Raw genomic sequence first — 17105 nt, 5'->3', positions numbered from 1 at the left:
TAAAGATGCATGTGTGTTCATCCACAATTGGAAACGACACAGTCAATGAGTGAGTTTTTGTTATAGAGAAAGCACTGCACTTTTGACCATGTATCGTATTGAAGATCATGAGGCGCAGATGAATTGTGCTGTTATGACATATGACAAGAACCACACAGACATTTCAACAAAACGAAGTTTAAAAAGTACACCAAATATCTATGTCACGGGTCTAGATCTAGCGCATGTTGTTTGAAACGCCTCTCAGAGGATAAAGCCGATTGGTCGAAAGTCTTACACGAGCCCCACTCAACGAACTCTTCCTTTTGGAACCACATTATCACAAACAATATTTCACCTTCATTGATTCGGAGCGTGCGATAGCAGTAGGTAGCCAATATAAATCGCCGCGGTGTTAAAGTAAGCACTCATCAACAGGTCAAGTGTAAACCTTTGGAATTTACGTGAATGTTTCAATCGTGTGAAAGCTTGTCTATTTTCCAGATCAATCAAGCGATAGTGTGGAGAGAGCCAGCCGGAAGCCATCCGAAACTGTCAGTGTGGAAGAAGAGGGGCCATAACGCAACTCCCGTTGTTGTTTCTGACTGAAAACATATGAAACCGAACGAGACGGGAGCAGTTTTAATTCGACGTTTTGCCTTACCTGAAAAGATAACACAACAGCTCATTTTGACTCTCGCAAACTTCCGAGTAGCCTATTCGAAGAACCGTGGTCATGGTGGCTCTCTCATCGATCGTAAACCCACTTGCCCGGCATCTGCAGAGACATGTCATCAAGCAAACTAAAGGTCAACGGTTGATACCTGTGAGAAGATGCAACCTCACTGCATGTTCAAGCAAATATGTGCTTTCAGCGTGTAAGTGTCGAAACTTTAAAAGTACGGTAGCTTTCATCATATTACAGCTGAATTATCATTAGTTGCAGTTGAATTCGCTAGCTGTTTGCTCTTCATTTCATAAGACTAGAACAATGACATTAATGTTCAGTCCAGCTGGCCGCTGAGATTACATGAGAAATAAGACCGTTTCAAGCGCTCAAGCAATAGTAACATAAATGGCTACGTTGTAAAGTTGTAATCGAAATGCACAATGTCTACATTACTAAAGGGTTAATTAAATGGCGTTGTTTTGATCGCAACGGGTGCACAAAGAATGCATAGAAACCAAGGACTGGATTTCTGCATGAGTGAATTGGCGTCACATTTTCAGGGGGAAATAGTTCATTCTAAACTTCTGGCCGGGGGAAATAGTTCATTCTAAACTTCTGGCCGGGTTTTGATTGTAACTATGGTGTGTACATACACATGTCAATTTGATCATAACTGTGATCACAATTTATGTTTATCTTTTGTATTTTATTTTTTAACTTGGCCTATTGTACACTGCATGTTTGGTTTATGGTCTTGTCTTTACTCAAGACATTCATAAGGCCTGACTTTTCTCTCCAGAACCCAAGGCATTATGCATTATTCCAAGGGTTCTCAGATATAAGCACTGCATACCGGTGGGAACATGTGGACTAAAATCCCAGTGCTCTGTTTTAATGTTTAGAACCATCAATCATTGCTTGCATTACAGTTTTTGAAACATGGAATTTATTTCATACTGTATAAGCGAGAAATAATATAAAAAAATATATTCACTTAATGTAGCAGATTTGCACAGATCCATATGGCTGTGTGTGCATCCAGCTGACAAACTACACTTCTGCTACACCTTCTCCCCAGTTACGCTTAGCACAGGTGGTCGCCTCTGTCTTCCGTAAACAAGCATTAACAAAGGTGTTCGCTGGGCTTCTTCCACAACGATCCTGACAAACCATTTCTGTATGAACCTCGCTTTGTGCAGTGGGGCATTGTCATGCTGAAACAGGAAAAGTCCTTCCCTAAACTATTGCCACAAAGTTGGATGCACAGAATTGTCTAGAATGTCATTGTATACTGTAGCGTTAAGATTTCACAACTGGAACGAAAGGGCCTAGCCCGAACCATGAAAAACAGCACCAGACCATTATTCCTCATCCACCGAACTTTACAGTTGGCACTATGCATTGGAGCAGGTAGTGTTCTCTTGGCATTCACCAAACCCAGATTCTATCTGTCGGACTGCCAGATGGTGAAGCATGATTCATTACCCCAGAGAAAGTGTTTCCACTGCTCCAGAATCCAATGGTGGCAAGTTTTACACAATGTTTGTCTATGGAGATTGCATGGGTGTGTGCTCAATTTTATACACCTGTCAGCAAGCTGAAATAGCCACACCCGTCCACATACTTACTTCATGAATATCTAGCAGATTGTAACAAGTAATGTGATCTATTAGTCATTGCAGGATAGCTACTGTTTGGCATATCACAGAGAATTTTCGATCAACTTTAACTTAGCGACACTATCTTCGTCCTCGATTCGGTCAAACATATCTTCTAATAGGTCTGTGTTCAGTTGCAGGTGGTTTGTTCGAATTTAGAAAACGCTAGTAAGGATAGGCCCTTTTTCTTTCAGGTACAGTAGCAAAATGGATAATTGTTAATACATATTTCCATTAAATACCTTTTCCAAACGACCTTTGTCGTAGGTTAAGCATTCACATAGGTTAAACATTCATAGTCCCATTGGCAGAGCGGTCAGTGGCTGATGTAAATTGCATCATAGGCAGTTATTGTTTTGCAGCCCAATGGCGAAATCAGGAAGTCATAGTAGATTTATTTTAACGCCAGAAGATGTACATCTATGAAACGTTCCATTCAGAGCTGAACTAGTGTCTCCCATTCCTGCTGCGGAGTAAACCTGGTGGGCTGCCAATACATTCCGCGAGTCTGTTTCTGTAGCCTACCCACATTTTGCTTATCCTGTAATTTCCTTTCAATAGGAGTTACTGAAGGAAGTGTCTCTTTTTCCTCCTGCTTTTTTAATTTCTTAAACGGAATCAACGGAGGACGCTTAGACTACTGGTCTCACAAAGTTTTCACAATTGCTTGTCTACTTTGAGACATTTGATCTTATGTTATTTGGGAATTTGACTTATTGCCTATTTTAGAATGCAGGAAGCTGGAGAGTACACTATGAAAAGTAAGTGTCAGCATTTCTTACAGTAGGCTAAGCAATAGGACCTAATGTGATTTACTAAAGACAAGCTGCTGTTTTACATTTTACTATCAGACTAGATTTAAATCCCCTCTCTCATGCTTTGACTCCAGTGCATCCGATGTGGCAGGGACCACTTGTTGCTCCTGGGGGCAACAGACAATCTCCGATCGATATTCGGGTGCGCAAGAGTGTGTTTGATCCGCATCTCAAGCCTCTGACCCCGGATTACGACCCCAGGACATGTTCACAGATATGGAACAACGGGTACTCATTCCTGGTTGAGTACGATGACACCACCGACAAATCCAGTAAGCAGTTTCTGTTCTGCTGCGTGACCTCCTGATTTAACACTGCAATGCCTGCCACGTGGAACATGATTTTGATTTACATTTAGGTATCCCTGCTCTTGGCTTATTTCTCAACATCATGGTCTTAACTTATTGTTTAGACAGTCTAATTACTTTAATTTTCAATCCAATATTATTTCAGAAATGTATTTTATTAACCGCTAGACTTTACATAAATGTTTATACCAAGAGGCAAACATTTTTTTAACAGTAGGCTAATTATTCTGTCATTTAATTCTTAGTTCTGCTTTTCATGTGTGTTTGTGTGAGAAGAGGATACATATGTTTTAACAAGTATGTTTATATAATAATGTTTAACTCGCCACAGCTGTTGTGTGTATTAATTACGGTTTCTTCTCATTATTGTATGCGTCTCTAACACAACATTGATGAGTGGTCGATTTCTTCTCGTCGCTCTCCCTCTCAGCACTTAAAGGGGGTCCTCTGGAGGACAACTTCCGGCTGTGTCAGTTCCACTTCCATTGGGGGGAGAGCAACGCATGGGGCTCTGAGCACACAGTGGACCGCCGCCTCTTCCCTGCTGAGGTAGCTACTGCACGTCCTCTTACTTAACAGAGAGTGTCTGTATTTAAATGTTAACTTTGTTGAATGACTCTAGCTATGCTATAGTAAGAACCTCCTAACATGTCAAGTCTAACAGAGTCATAGTCTTCTGGAGACTGTGGCATGGAACGGTAGATAGTAGGGACTGCTTAGTCATCAAGTCAATGCTGATGCCCTAGCCAATCCATGATGACATTGGCATGCAATTTCTGTGACGGGGATTGTGCTGTTGGAAACCTCTACGTATAGAAGCAGAATGCATTCTGTTCTATCCTTAAGGCCCACCTTTTAATGTGTGATCTATTTTCATATTTTTCCACTCACCTAAAGCATACTTATGCAATAGAGGGAGTACTACTGTATGTCTGGGGGAGGGTGCCATGCCAAGCTGGCGTTAGTGGCTGTGAGAATCTGACCATGTCAGGGTTCTCAACACTCCCCAGGTGCAGTGTGTGTACAGAGGCTCAAGTTACGATTACAGCACACAACTCACTCTGTGTGCCTAATAGGAGCACACCACAGTGGGTAACCGAGATAATGGATCCTTCTCAGTTTACTTATTGGGTTGTACCATTCTTTATAGAAATCTCCCCAGATCCCAGGGTGAATAGGGATCTGTGGTGTGAGTATGGGTAGGGTTGGGTTGGACACTCCGATGGAGTAAAACAAAGAGCAGCTGCATGTGACCTCAGGGTCAGACGATGCTCCGTTTGGTTTAATAGCTACTGATACCCATCTGTTCAGGATGGAGGATTTTGGGTTGGATTTTCATTCAGAATCTGCAAATTTTTTGTTACAGTTTTGATAATTGATTGTTCTACCACGAAGGTAACCGTTTATCTTGAGAATGATATTAAAGATTCATAATTATCCAGCAGCAAATATAATCTGTGACACATTGCATTTGAATTCTCTGGGTGTGTGGATAAATAGGTTCTAATTAATGTATGGCGTTGCCTTTTGTGTTGATAGCTCCACATGGTCCACTGGAACTCTGATAAGTACAGCCGGTTTGAGGAGGCGGTGATGGAGGAGAATGGACTGGCTGTTATCGGGGTTTTCCTCAAGGTAACTTACTGCTTCTTGTTAACATAGCGAAGCATCCCTACCACATGCAACCCACCACCACTGTCATACATACTTGACCATATACAGTTGAAGTCGGAAGTTTACACACACTTAGTTTGGAGTCATTAAAACTCATTTTCCAACCACTCCACAAATGTATTGTTAACAAACTATAGTTTTGGCAAGTCTGTTAGGACATCTACTTTGTGCATGACACAAGTAATTTTTCCAACAATTGTTTACAGACAGATTATTTCACTTATAATTCACTGTATCACAATTCCAGTGGGTCAGAAGTTTACATACACGAAGTTGACTGTGCCTTCAAACAGTTTGGAAAATTCCAGAAAATGATGTAATGGCTTTAGAAGCTTCTGATAGGCTGATTGACATAATTTGAGTCAATTGGAGGTGTACCTGTGGATGTATTTCAAGGCCTACCTTCAAACTCAGTGCCTCTTTGCTTGACATCATGGGAAAATCAAAAAATATCAGCCAAGACTTCAGGAAAATAAATTGTAGACCTCTACAAATCTGGTTAATCCTTGGTAGGAATTTCCAAATGCCTGAAGGTACCACGTTCATCTGTACAAACAATAGTACGCAAGTATAAACACAATGGGACCATGCAGCCGTCATACCGCTCAGGAAGGGGACGTGTTCTGTCTCCTAGAGATGAACGTAATTTGGTGCGATAAGTGCAAATCAATCCCAGAAAAACTGCAAAGGACCTTGTCTGGAGGAAACCGGTACAAAAAGTATCTATATCCACATAACCTGAAAGGCTGCTCAGCAAGGAAGAAGCCACTGCTCAAAAAACACCATTTTAAAAAGCCAGACTACGGTTTGCAACTGCACATGGGGACAAAGATCGTACTTTTTGGAGAAATGTCCTCTGGTCTGATGAAACAAAAATAGAACTGTTTGGCCATAATGACCATCATTATGTTTGGAGGAAAAAGGGGAAGGCTTGCAAGCCGAAGAACACCATCCCAACCGTGAAGCACGGGGGTGGTTGCATCATTTTGTGGGGGTGCTTTGCTGCAGGAGGGACTGGTGCACTTCACAAAATAGATGGCATCATGAGGTAAGGGAAATTATGTGTATATATTGAAGCAACATTTCAAGACAGGAAGTTAAAGCTTGGTTGCAAATAGGTCTTCCAAATGGATAATGACCCCAAGCATACTTCCAAAGTTGTGGCAAAATGGCTTAAGGACAACAAAGTCAAGGTATTGGAGTGTCTATCACAAAGCCCTGACCTCAATCCTAATGAAAATTTGTGTGCAGAACTGAAGAAGTGTGTGCTACCAAATACTAATTGAGTGTATGTAATCTTCTGACCCACTGGAAATGTGAGGAACGAAATAAAAGCTGAAATAAATCACTCTACTATTATTCTGACATTTCACATTCTTAAAATAAAGTAGTGATCCTAACTGACCTAAGACAGGGTTTTTTACTGTGATTAAATGTCAGGAATTGTGAAACTGAGTTTAAATGTATTTGACTAATGTTTATGTAAACTTCAGACTTCAGCTGTACACGTCATATACACACCATTTCAATATTTACTGACATTGAAATGTAAACACCCCATGCAGTGCTCAGACACAGATTATTTTCCTCCTCAGATAGGGAAGAGACACGAGGGACTGCAGAAACTAGTAGATGTCCTACCTGCTGTCAGACACAAGGTGAGTTCAATGATTGACCACTTAAACCATGCAGGTGATTTTGTTGCCAAGGTTTCAGAGAGAACGTTTCAAGCAGGGGTTATATGTCGCTGAGTTTCTGAGAAGGCCGCCCAAAGCTTAAGAACATAAGTAGTCAGTGCTGTACGACTCAGGTTGGTATTCTAGACAAGCCTCTCTCCAGTGACTATTGGAGTGCGAATTACACCATGCTATTTGGGGGATTCTCTATCAAATTTATTGGCCTAATAAATGACCTTTTAATGACATTTTTATGTGGCATGAACACAACCAGTCATATTTTCATCTGGTTGTCAAACAAATCACTTCAAAAAGTAGGCATGTTGGTCCACTCCATAATAATTCCAGCATCCAAACTAGAGGTCAACCGATTATGATTTTTCAACGCCGATACCGATTATTGGAGGACCAAAAAAAGCAGCTACTGATTAATCGGCTTTTACATTTTTTTTCATTATTATTATTACATTTTTTATGTATTTGTAATAATGACAATTACAACAATACTGAATAAACACTTATTTTAACTTAATACATCATAAATACATCATAAATAATGAAACATGTTCAATTTGGTTTAAATAATGCAAAAACAAATTGTTGGAGAAGAAAGTAAAAGTGCAATATGTGCCATGTAAGAAAGTTAACGTTTAAGTTCCTTGCTCAGAACATGAGAACATATGAAAGCTGGTGGTTCCTTTTTAACATGAGTCGTCAACATTCCCAGGTAAGAAGTTTTAGGTTGTAGTTATTCTAGGAATTATAGGACTATTTCTGTCTATACCATTTGTATTTCATTAACCTTTGATTATTGGATGTTCTTATAGGCACTTTAGTATTGCCAGTGTAACAGTATAGCTTCCGTCCCTCTCCTCGCCCCTACCTGGGCTTGAACCAGGAACACATCGACAACAGCCACCCTCGAAGCAGCGTTACCCATGCAGAGCAAGGGGAACAACCACTCCGAGTCTCAGAGCGAGTGACATTTGAAACGCTATTAGCGCACACCCCGCTAACTAGCTAGCCATTTCACATCGGTTACACCAGCCTTACCTTGGGAGTTGATGGGCTTGAAGTCATAAACAGCACATTGCTTGAAGCACAGCAAAAACGCATGAAAGTGCTGTTTGAATGAATGCTTATGAGCCTGCTGGTGCCTACCATCGCTCAGTTAGACTACTCTATCAAATCATAGACTTAGTTATAACATAATAGCACGCAGAAATACGAGCCGTATGTCATTAATATGGTCGAATCCGGAAACTATCATCTCGAAAACAAGACTTTTATTATTTTATTGAAATACGGAACCGTTCCGTATTTTATCTAACGGGTGGCATCCATAAGTCTAAATATTCCTGTTACATTGCACAACCCTCAATGTTATGTCATAATTACAAAAAATTCTGGCAAATTAGGCTGCCCTAACTGTTGCATATATCCTGACTCTGCGTGCAATGAACGCAAGAGAAGTGACACATTTTCACCTGGTTAATATTGCCTGCTAACCTAGATTTCTTTTAGCTAAATATGCAGGTTTAAAAAATATATACTTCTGCGTATTGATTTTAAGAAAGGCATTGATCTTTATGGTTAGGTACACATTGGAGCAAGGACAGTCCTTTTTCGCGAATACGCACCGCATCGATTATATGCAACGCAGGACACGCTAGATAAACTAGTAATATCATCAACCATGTGTAGTTAACTAGTGATTTTGATTGTTTTTTTATAAGATAAGTTTAACGCTAGCTAGCAACTTACCTTGGCTTACTGCATTCGCATATCAGGCAGGCTCCTCGTGGAGTGCAATGAGAGGCAGGTGGTTAGAGCGTTGGACTAGTTAACTGTAAGGTTGCAAGATTGAATCCCCGAGCTGATAAGGTATAAATCTGTCGTTCTGCCCCTGAACAAGGCAGTTAACCCACCGTTCCTAGGCCGTCATTGAAAATAAAGTGTTCTTAACTGACTTGCCTAGTTAAATAAAGATTAAATAAAGGTGTAAAAAAAATAAAAAATAATAATAATCGGTGTCCAAAAATACCGATTTCCAATTATTATGAAAACTTGAAATCGGCCCAAATTAATCGGCCATTCCGATTAATTGGTCGACCTCTAATCCAAACTGCATGTATACTTGTGCTGTTTGACTTAATAGTGATGTAGTGATGTAGTGTTTAAAATGGAAAAAAGTAACACTTTCAATGCATAAAAAAAAAGGTGGGTAAACAACATTTACTTGCGTTTATCCTTCACTAGGCCTACACCCCTACCGGTAGCCTACCCCCTCAGCCAAGGCCATTTTAAACACACGCAGAATAGGTAGCTTACATTCAATATAATACAGTTGAATCAAAACATGTTTTGCACCCTAGTTCATGAATTGTCATGAGTTAATGTTTGGAGTCTTCACAGATAATGGGACATAAAACAGTACCTTTCTTTCCTTATGTTAATGACATTTGACAGTGTTGTTATTTATTAAGTATTTAACAATTGAATTAGAATATTGAACTTAAACCCTGTACAAATAATGTATCTTGGAGATCTGGGAAAGTCCACTAAGTCTAACATTTCATTATGTGATGTTTTGCAGTGAAAACAGTTCTCATGGGCACACAAATCCAAAGTAATGTAGGCCTATGCCATTGCAAAACCGAATGCTTTTAACCAGAAGAGTCAACTACTGTTATTAAGGTAAACTTGTTGGCTGGATTGGATGTGCATTGGTGTCTAGCTGTAGGCTAGTTGTCTAGTGATATTGTCGACCATCAGGTGATCCAGTAAAGAAAACCAATATCGATAGAAAATAATAAATGGTCTGGTACTTCTGGCCACAGTTGGCAGGGAGAACACCAGTACCTGCGCACACCTAAAAAACAGCAATGAGTGCTTTAAGCAGCTGACTAACAAAAGCAAACAAAGATAAATCAATGGATAAATCTAATGCATTGGAATAAAGACATAGGCTATTTTTATCAAGGCTGCATGGCAAACAAATGGCGAAAAATGACAAAGTATCTATGCTGAAAGGAGCTCGGCTGAAGCTGAAATTCAGCACTAGCCTACTGGATGGACAGCACCGCCACAGAAATAAATGGTTTAAACCATGACAGAGTTGGGGGTGTACGTTTCATATTTACCACTGCATTTTAAACACATAGGAGAATGGTTAAATTAGCATTATTTAGAGCCCCCCCCCACCCTTTGTTACCTTCCAGAAGTATTACTGCAAAGGAACTTACTGAGATGGGGAGACTTGTCAACTTTAACTGCTGTCTAGTGGCCATGAGTCAAATTACATGCCTCTACAATTTCTTAGATTTTTTTTTAACCTTTATTTAACTAGGCAAGTCAGTTAAGAACAAATTCTTATTTACAATGACCTACCAAAAGGCCTCCTGCAGGGACGGGGGCCTGGGATTAAAATAAATAAATACAATATAAATCTAGGACAAAACACAGATCACAAGCGACACTACATAAAGAGAGACCTAAGACAACATAGCAAGGCAGCAACACATGACAACACAGCATGGTAGCAGCACAAAACAGGGCACAGTCAACAGCACAATGGTCAAGAAGGTAGACAACAATACATCACACATTAAGGTTGGGAAATGGCAATTATTATTATTTGACTTATGACATGGTTGGCAGCACCATGTAACCCTTTCCTCTTTCCCTTTTTACACCTTAGGACAGTGTTGTTGAGTTCACCAGGTTCGACCCAGCCTGCCTACTGCCCACTAACATTGATGATTACTGGACGTATGCAGGGTCACTGACCACGCCTCCTCTGACCGAAGCAGTGACCTGGATTATCATGAAGCAGCACATCGAAGTCAGCCATGACCAGGTTAGTGTGTGAGTGAGAGCGTGTGCATGTGTGTGTGAAAAAGGAATGTTAGAACTACTGGTGGACTACACTTTAGTGACTTCACTCGGCTGCTCCATGTCTGCTTAACACATTCTCTCCCTGTCCGTTCTCTTCCTCAGCTGGCTGTGTTTCGGAGCCTTCTCTTCACCTCAGCAGAGGAGGAGGTGCAGAAGAGCATGGTCAACAACTTCCGTGTGCAGCAGTCGCTGCAGGGCCGCACTGTGCGTTCTTCGTTTACCCCCTTCCTGAAGGAGGAGCAACCGGCAAAGGGTCCACACACAGGCCACTGACCTTTACTCAGAGACTCACTTGGACCCTTCAAACCAAAATAATGCAATACCCTGGGAAGCACATTTTTGGCTAACAAAGTCTTACGTTTGACTCTACAGAAGTCATACTGCTGGCATCTTTCCAAACGCTTATGCATTCAGAAAGCACTCTGATTTCACTTAAGTGCCAGGGATTTTATAATTCCAATGTCACCATCTAAAAGCTGTTTTGTTGACCATCCTTGGCACTAGACAGCTGTTTCACTGCCTGCTGTCCTATCAATAAGTGAAAGGCATCATCAACACAGGGCAGGTGTATTGCTGTAGTCTATGCTAACAGATTTTTTAAACCCCTGTCTCTTAGGTGAACCTTTTTTATTCAGTCCTTAACAGTCCCACTTGAAATGCTTCCAGAAACCAATGAGGGATTATGCTGAAATACAGGTAACTGTCAAAATAAAGGAAAACACCAACATGTATTGTCTTTAAGAGGGTGTTGGGCCACCACAGCTTTATTGTACAAGTGTCTGGAAGTCTTGGATGGATGCGACACCATTCTTCCATGAGAAATTCCAGATTTTTTTTGTTTTCCTCCAGGATCTCCCATAAGTGTTTAATTGAGTTGAGATCTGGTTGCAGAGATGGCTATGGCATATGGCTTACATCATTTTTATGCTCAAAACATTCAGTGACCACTCATGCCCTGTGGATGGGGTTATTGTCATCTTATGGGGGCGCAGCCAAAATAATACATCACCCTAAGTAAGCATGATGGGCTGTTACCTGCTTAATTAACTTAGGAAGTGCACCCGTGGAAGCATCTGCTTTCAATATACTTTGTTTCCCTCATTTACTCAAGTGTTTCCATTATTTTGTCAGTTACCTGCACTTTTATACTATCACCGATTTTAATAATCTCAAGCATAAGAATATCACCCTTGTGTATGAGCAGTACTCTTGCAGTAATTGTTCTCCTTCCTTGACAAAGTATTTGAGGTGAAGGGGCTCCATATATGGATGTGGGGTTTAGTTTGAAGGTTTAAGCTCTGAACTTGTTTACTGCACACAGCCGAAGAGATTTGGTTCATTGTATTTGGGTCTAGCTAAGGCTCCAAACTGCACAAATGAGTGTTGCTCATTGCTTTGAAAGATGTTTTAGATGCATTTGTGATTGATTTTATTACATAGTCTATTGAGTGGACTAGAATGTACATCTCACTATCTGTAACTTAAAGGTAAAAATCCTATGTGTAGGATTGACATCTTTTATAAGGCCTTATAAGCACAAGGACACAGGCATTTGTTACAACTAATATGCAGAACTATTTTGTTGATATAGCAAACTTCTGTATTTTAGCATGGGTGTCTAAGCATATTTCCTCGTGTTCTGTTCTACTAAACAGGAATCTACCATAGTGTCTTCTATTTTATGCATCATACTGACACATGGCGGTCACCTCTGTTCTCATAGATCAATTGCTCATGGCAGTGTCTATTCTGTTGGGGCTTGCTGGTCTAACGCATATCGATAATATTCTGCCCCTACCAAGCTTAACAGTCGGTCAATTTGTATGTTTGTGGTTTAGGCGCTGGGAGAGTTAAGAGAGGGTATCACATCATGCATCATTAACCTGTTATCTTGTTGGTTCTGTATTTATTTATTTATTTATTGGTGGAGGTCAGTAGGTTTTTACTTGCCTTTTTAGAAGCACACAGACAGGAATCATTCTCCTGATATTTGTATTTCATTTCTTGAGACTTAAGCTTTTTCTGTACTTTATATCTCCCTATATATATATATATAACACATTTGAGATTTTAAAGTTCCCAGCAGAACTGGACAGGGATTACAGTGGAACCAACTACATGCATCAACTTTAAAACATAACTACACTTAATGTTATGCTTTAATAGCTTTCCAAAAGGTTAACTGTAATATAAGCACTGCTATTCCCCATGTTGACACAAAACCATGAAACGTGATACAGCAATTGTAATACCTTGCTGCCTATTTTCTATTAGCCTACTTCTAGTTGCAGTATTCTGGGTGTGCCTTCCAGTGCTTCACTATTTTCATCAAAGAAAGGGAGTGATTGAATAAAGAGAGGGGGGGGGTCTTATGTTTGCAGTGTTCAGAGAATGTGAAGTAGGTGCTAAAAAGATTGGAGGAGAAAGGGATTGATTGGTTTGTTCTATAAACAGGGAATGAAAAGGGAGCAGACATTGAGGCAACATTGGTATTGTTTGTTCTATAAAGCATTACGTGAGTGAATGGTTGTCTTTGTGATCATTCAATAACAATGTTCCTGTATAAACTGTCCCTTGTGGGGCCTCTCCCTTGAAAAAGCCACCTGGCCCTCTCCCCACTAGGTCAATTGCAGAGAAGAAGTAGCTTGACACTAACCTGTTTTGAAAACTGTACAGCACTGTCCAAACACAGGAACCGTAAGACTCTTGCCCTCTACCCAAATGACACTTGCCTGTTTCACTGCGTTCCCTATGAAATGAAAGATGGCATTTTGTTACACCAGAGTTTAGGGGAACAATGTTGGGGTACAGGGAGGATTTGAACACAGTTCTGAATGGTTATACATTTCATGTGGGCATTTTTATGGGTGCTGATTGGTTTGATGGTAAGTAGAGAGATTTCATTTGCTGTTGTAACTGGTACGGGGCCTATTTTTCAAGCTTCCATTTGTCTTGGTCTGTTTAGTTATGATCTGCCTTTTTTAAATATTTGAAATGATACTCCAGTGGGAGGTTTCTATTCATTTAACTGTATTTTTATAGTTTTCAAATGATAAATACTAAACGGACACAAAAGTTGTACTATAATGACTATGTACTTTAAAAATGGATCATTAGTCTTGGTTAATATGTCCTCTGGTGAACTGCTGTATTTTAATGTGTCTGCCATCAATGCCTGTTTTAAACGTGTAAAAGTTAGTATGCACAATGATCTCGATCGATATACAATGTGTACAAAACATTAACACCTTCCTAATATTGCTGGCCGATGTTGACGCCAATGCTTCCCACAGTTGTGTGAAGTTGGCTGGACGTCCTTTGGGTCGTGGACCATTCTTGATACAAGGGAAACTGAAAAACCCAGCAGCGTTGCAGTTCTTGATGCAAACCGGTGCGCCTTGCACATACTACCATACCCTGTTCAAAGATACTTCAATATTTTGTCTAGCCCATTCACCCTCTGACACACACACAATCCATGTGTCAAGGCTTAAAAATATATTTTTAACCTGTCTCCTCCCCTTCATCTACACTGATTTGAAGTGGATTTGTCAAGTGACATCAATTAGGGATCCTATCATTCACCTGGTCAGTCTGTCATGGAAAGAGCATGTGTTCTTAATGTTTTGTACACTGTGTACATGTTTTGCATAAATACGACTTGCAGTACTTCCCCTTTCTTTGTTTGCTACTTGGCAGGTGTTTTCCTGAGGCTAGAGGAGTATGCTGTAGTACATGTTGTATTTGTTTGATCGTCGGGCAGCCACATTCCTGCCCCATGGGCCTTGAGGAGCTGTGGTTCAAGGGATAAGTTGGGGCCCCTCTTCCAACAGGCCTGTTATTGCACCAGGTGCCGGATTGGCCCAGTCCAGCTGGGCAACCAGGAAGTGGTGCTACTATCATGTCCCACAGGCCTAAAACACCACAGGGATGGACCTTACATCCTTTGCTGACAGAATGTTTATATATAAGATTAATAATAAAGAAATTCCTATTTTATTTTGATGTGCAGGTGCTATTAAAAAAAACTATGGAATGGAAGAAAGGGAAACGCTACTAAGGTACACTATAGTACATTTTGGTAGATAGAAGGTGCTCCTTGGTAAAAGGGGTAAATTGGTCATCAAAAAAGAAAGGAGGACCAAGGCACTTCATATAATTCATTAAAATGCCTTTAATATGGAATGTTTCAGCTGCATGGCCTTCATCAGGGAGTACCAAAAAAAAGAGAATACAATGTCCTCTTTTGAACAGCTTTTCCAATTAGCCCTAATTGAAAGAAGGAGTGGTTACAAAATTGATTGGACACACCTAGTAAGCAATAATATACACATTAAAAGGTGAAATGCTGTAGCTATGTTATCATAAAGATACAACTCCAAGCTAGAAGTATCAGAACACTTAGAAAGGTAGTTCTAACCTTAAATATGACTGGGAGAAGTGTCAAGAATAAGAAAGCTATATATTCCATAGTACACTAGAACACAGCAAAACATGAACAACAGTCTAAACATAGCTGAGGGCAATTGAGCAAAATGTCCACTAGATGACAGCAAATGGACCCATCACGACCCTACAGGAAGGGTGAGAAATCCATATCTTCATTTAAACCAGGGTATTTAGTGGCCTGTAGTTTGTAAATCCAAAAACTTTCCCTTTGGTTTAACTGTTTAAGACGGTCCCCTTTTCTAATAGAGGCCGGAACATAATCAATACCCATAGCTTGTAGGGAGGCAGGATTGCCATGGTGTAAGGACTTATAGTGCCTTACCATGGGGTAGTCTTCATTGCCTACCCGTATGGCGTACTTGTGTTCCGCTAAGCAGTCTTGAAGGCATCTCTTTGTCTGTCCAATGTAGAACACCCTGCACTGTGGACATTCCAATCTATAGATGACATGAGTGGTTTTACAGTTAATGAAATGCTTGACGTAATACTCCATTTTGGAAGCTGTGTCAACAAAATACTTCTGTGCAATATTTCTGCAATGGTTACATTTAAAAGAGCCCTTGGGTTTGTGGTCAAGCCAAGTTTTTTGAGAGTCACCCGGAAGATAACTGTGGACTAATTTGTTATTTAGGGTAGGACATCTCTTAAAACTTATGACTGGTGGCTCAGGAAAGACTTGGCGTAGAAGCATATCACTTTGGATGATTCCCCAATTATTTTTCATGATTCTTTTAATGTTCTCTGCTTCAGTGCTATATTTTGTAACAAAATACACTCTCTCTGATTTGTCATGAGGCATTCCCCTTCGCAACAAGTTCTCTCTGTCAAGTAATCCAGCCCTTATACCTGCAACTTTCAGGACCTGAACGCTGTAGCCTCAATTCAAGAAGCGATTCTCCAATTCAGCAGATTTGACACTGTAGTCCGTTTCCTAATCGCAAATTCTGCGGACTCTTTGGAATTGGCCATATGGAAAATTAGCCTTTTGGGGTGAAAGCTGTCTGCCCTCAGAATGGTATTCCCATCTGTAGGCTTCCTAAAGATTGATGTGTGCAAACAACCTGTCATTTTTACTCATGTCGAGGTCAAAAAAATTAATGTTATCCTTGCTGTACTCCATAGTTAGTTTGATGTTAGGGTTAATGTTGTTAAGGTATTGGTGGAAGGAAATAAGTTCATCTTCAAAGACGGACCAAAACAGGCAAACATCATCAATCATCAATCAATCAATAGCGTCCCCACCATATAATCCGGTCAAAGAAATAGTTATTAGAAGGATCCAAAATGAAGTTATTTTCCCATTTATCCAAGTACAAACCAGCGTGGCTGTAGCTCCCATGGCACATCCTTTGACCTGTTTAAAAATACAGTCCTGAAAGATAAAGATGTTATGATTAAGAGTCCATTCAGTCAGTGAGACAATGAATTCATAAGTCATAATTCATAAGCTTTAAGAGATGTCCTACCCTAAATGACAAATTAGTCCACAGCTATCTTCCGGGTGACTCTCAAAAAACTAGCTTGGAGTTATCTTTTTTTAATGTTTAATTTATTTATTTTTTTATCCCCTTTTCTCCCCAATTTCATGGTATCCAATTGTTAGTAGTTACTATCTTGTCTCATCGCTACAACTCCCGTACGGGCTTGGGAGAGACGAAGGTCGAAAGCCATGCGTCCTCCGAAACATAACCCAACCAAGCCACGCTGCTTCTTTAACACAGCGCGCATCCAACCCGGAAACCAGCCGCACCAATGTGTTGGAGGAAACACCGTGCACCTGGCGACCTGGTTAGCGTGCACTGCACCCGGCCCGCCACAGGAGTCGCTGGTGCGCGATGAGACAAGGATATCCCTACCGGCCAAACACTCCCTAACCCGGACGACGCTAGTGTAACAGTATAACTTTAGACCGTCCCATCGCCCATACCCGGGCGCGAACCTGGGACCCTCTGCAGTCATCAACAACAGTCACACACGAA

At 40.5% G+C, this 17105-nt stretch overlaps 1 protein-coding gene across 3 annotated transcripts; it reads left to right on the top strand.

The window, feature by feature from the left end:
• Positions 1–224: 224 nt before the first annotated feature.
• LOC109889254 (carbonic anhydrase 5B, mitochondrial) lies at positions 225–14676 on the top strand. 3 transcript variants are annotated; one of them, XM_020480557.2, is made up of 8 exons: positions 278–399; positions 484–857; positions 3197–3394; positions 3861–3979; positions 4970–5065; positions 6700–6762; positions 10481–10639; positions 10780–14676. In XM_020480557.2, the coding sequence occupies exons 2-8, from the start codon at positions 716–718 to the stop codon at positions 10948–10950; spliced, it is 948 nt and encodes a 315-aa protein (XP_020336146.1). In that variant the 5' UTR covers positions 278–399; positions 484–715; the 3' UTR covers positions 10951–14676. The 3 variants fall into 3 exon arrangements, with proteins under 3 accessions (XP_020336145.1, XP_020336146.1, XP_020336147.1); XM_020480556.2 differs by having other exon boundaries at positions 225–857; XM_020480558.2 differs by lacking the exons at positions 278–399; positions 484–857 and adding an exon at positions 2193–3068.
• Positions 14677–17105: the final 2429 nt, after the last annotated feature.

The sequence above is a fragment of the Oncorhynchus kisutch genome, linkage group LG4 (assembly GCF_002021735.2).
Source record: "Oncorhynchus kisutch isolate 150728-3 linkage group LG4, Okis_V2, whole genome shotgun sequence".
Taxonomy (NCBI): Eukaryota; Metazoa; Chordata; class Actinopteri; order Salmoniformes; family Salmonidae; genus Oncorhynchus; species Oncorhynchus kisutch.
The sequence above is the reverse complement of the archived record's forward strand: the minus strand, read 5'-3'. Positions and strand labels throughout refer to the sequence as shown.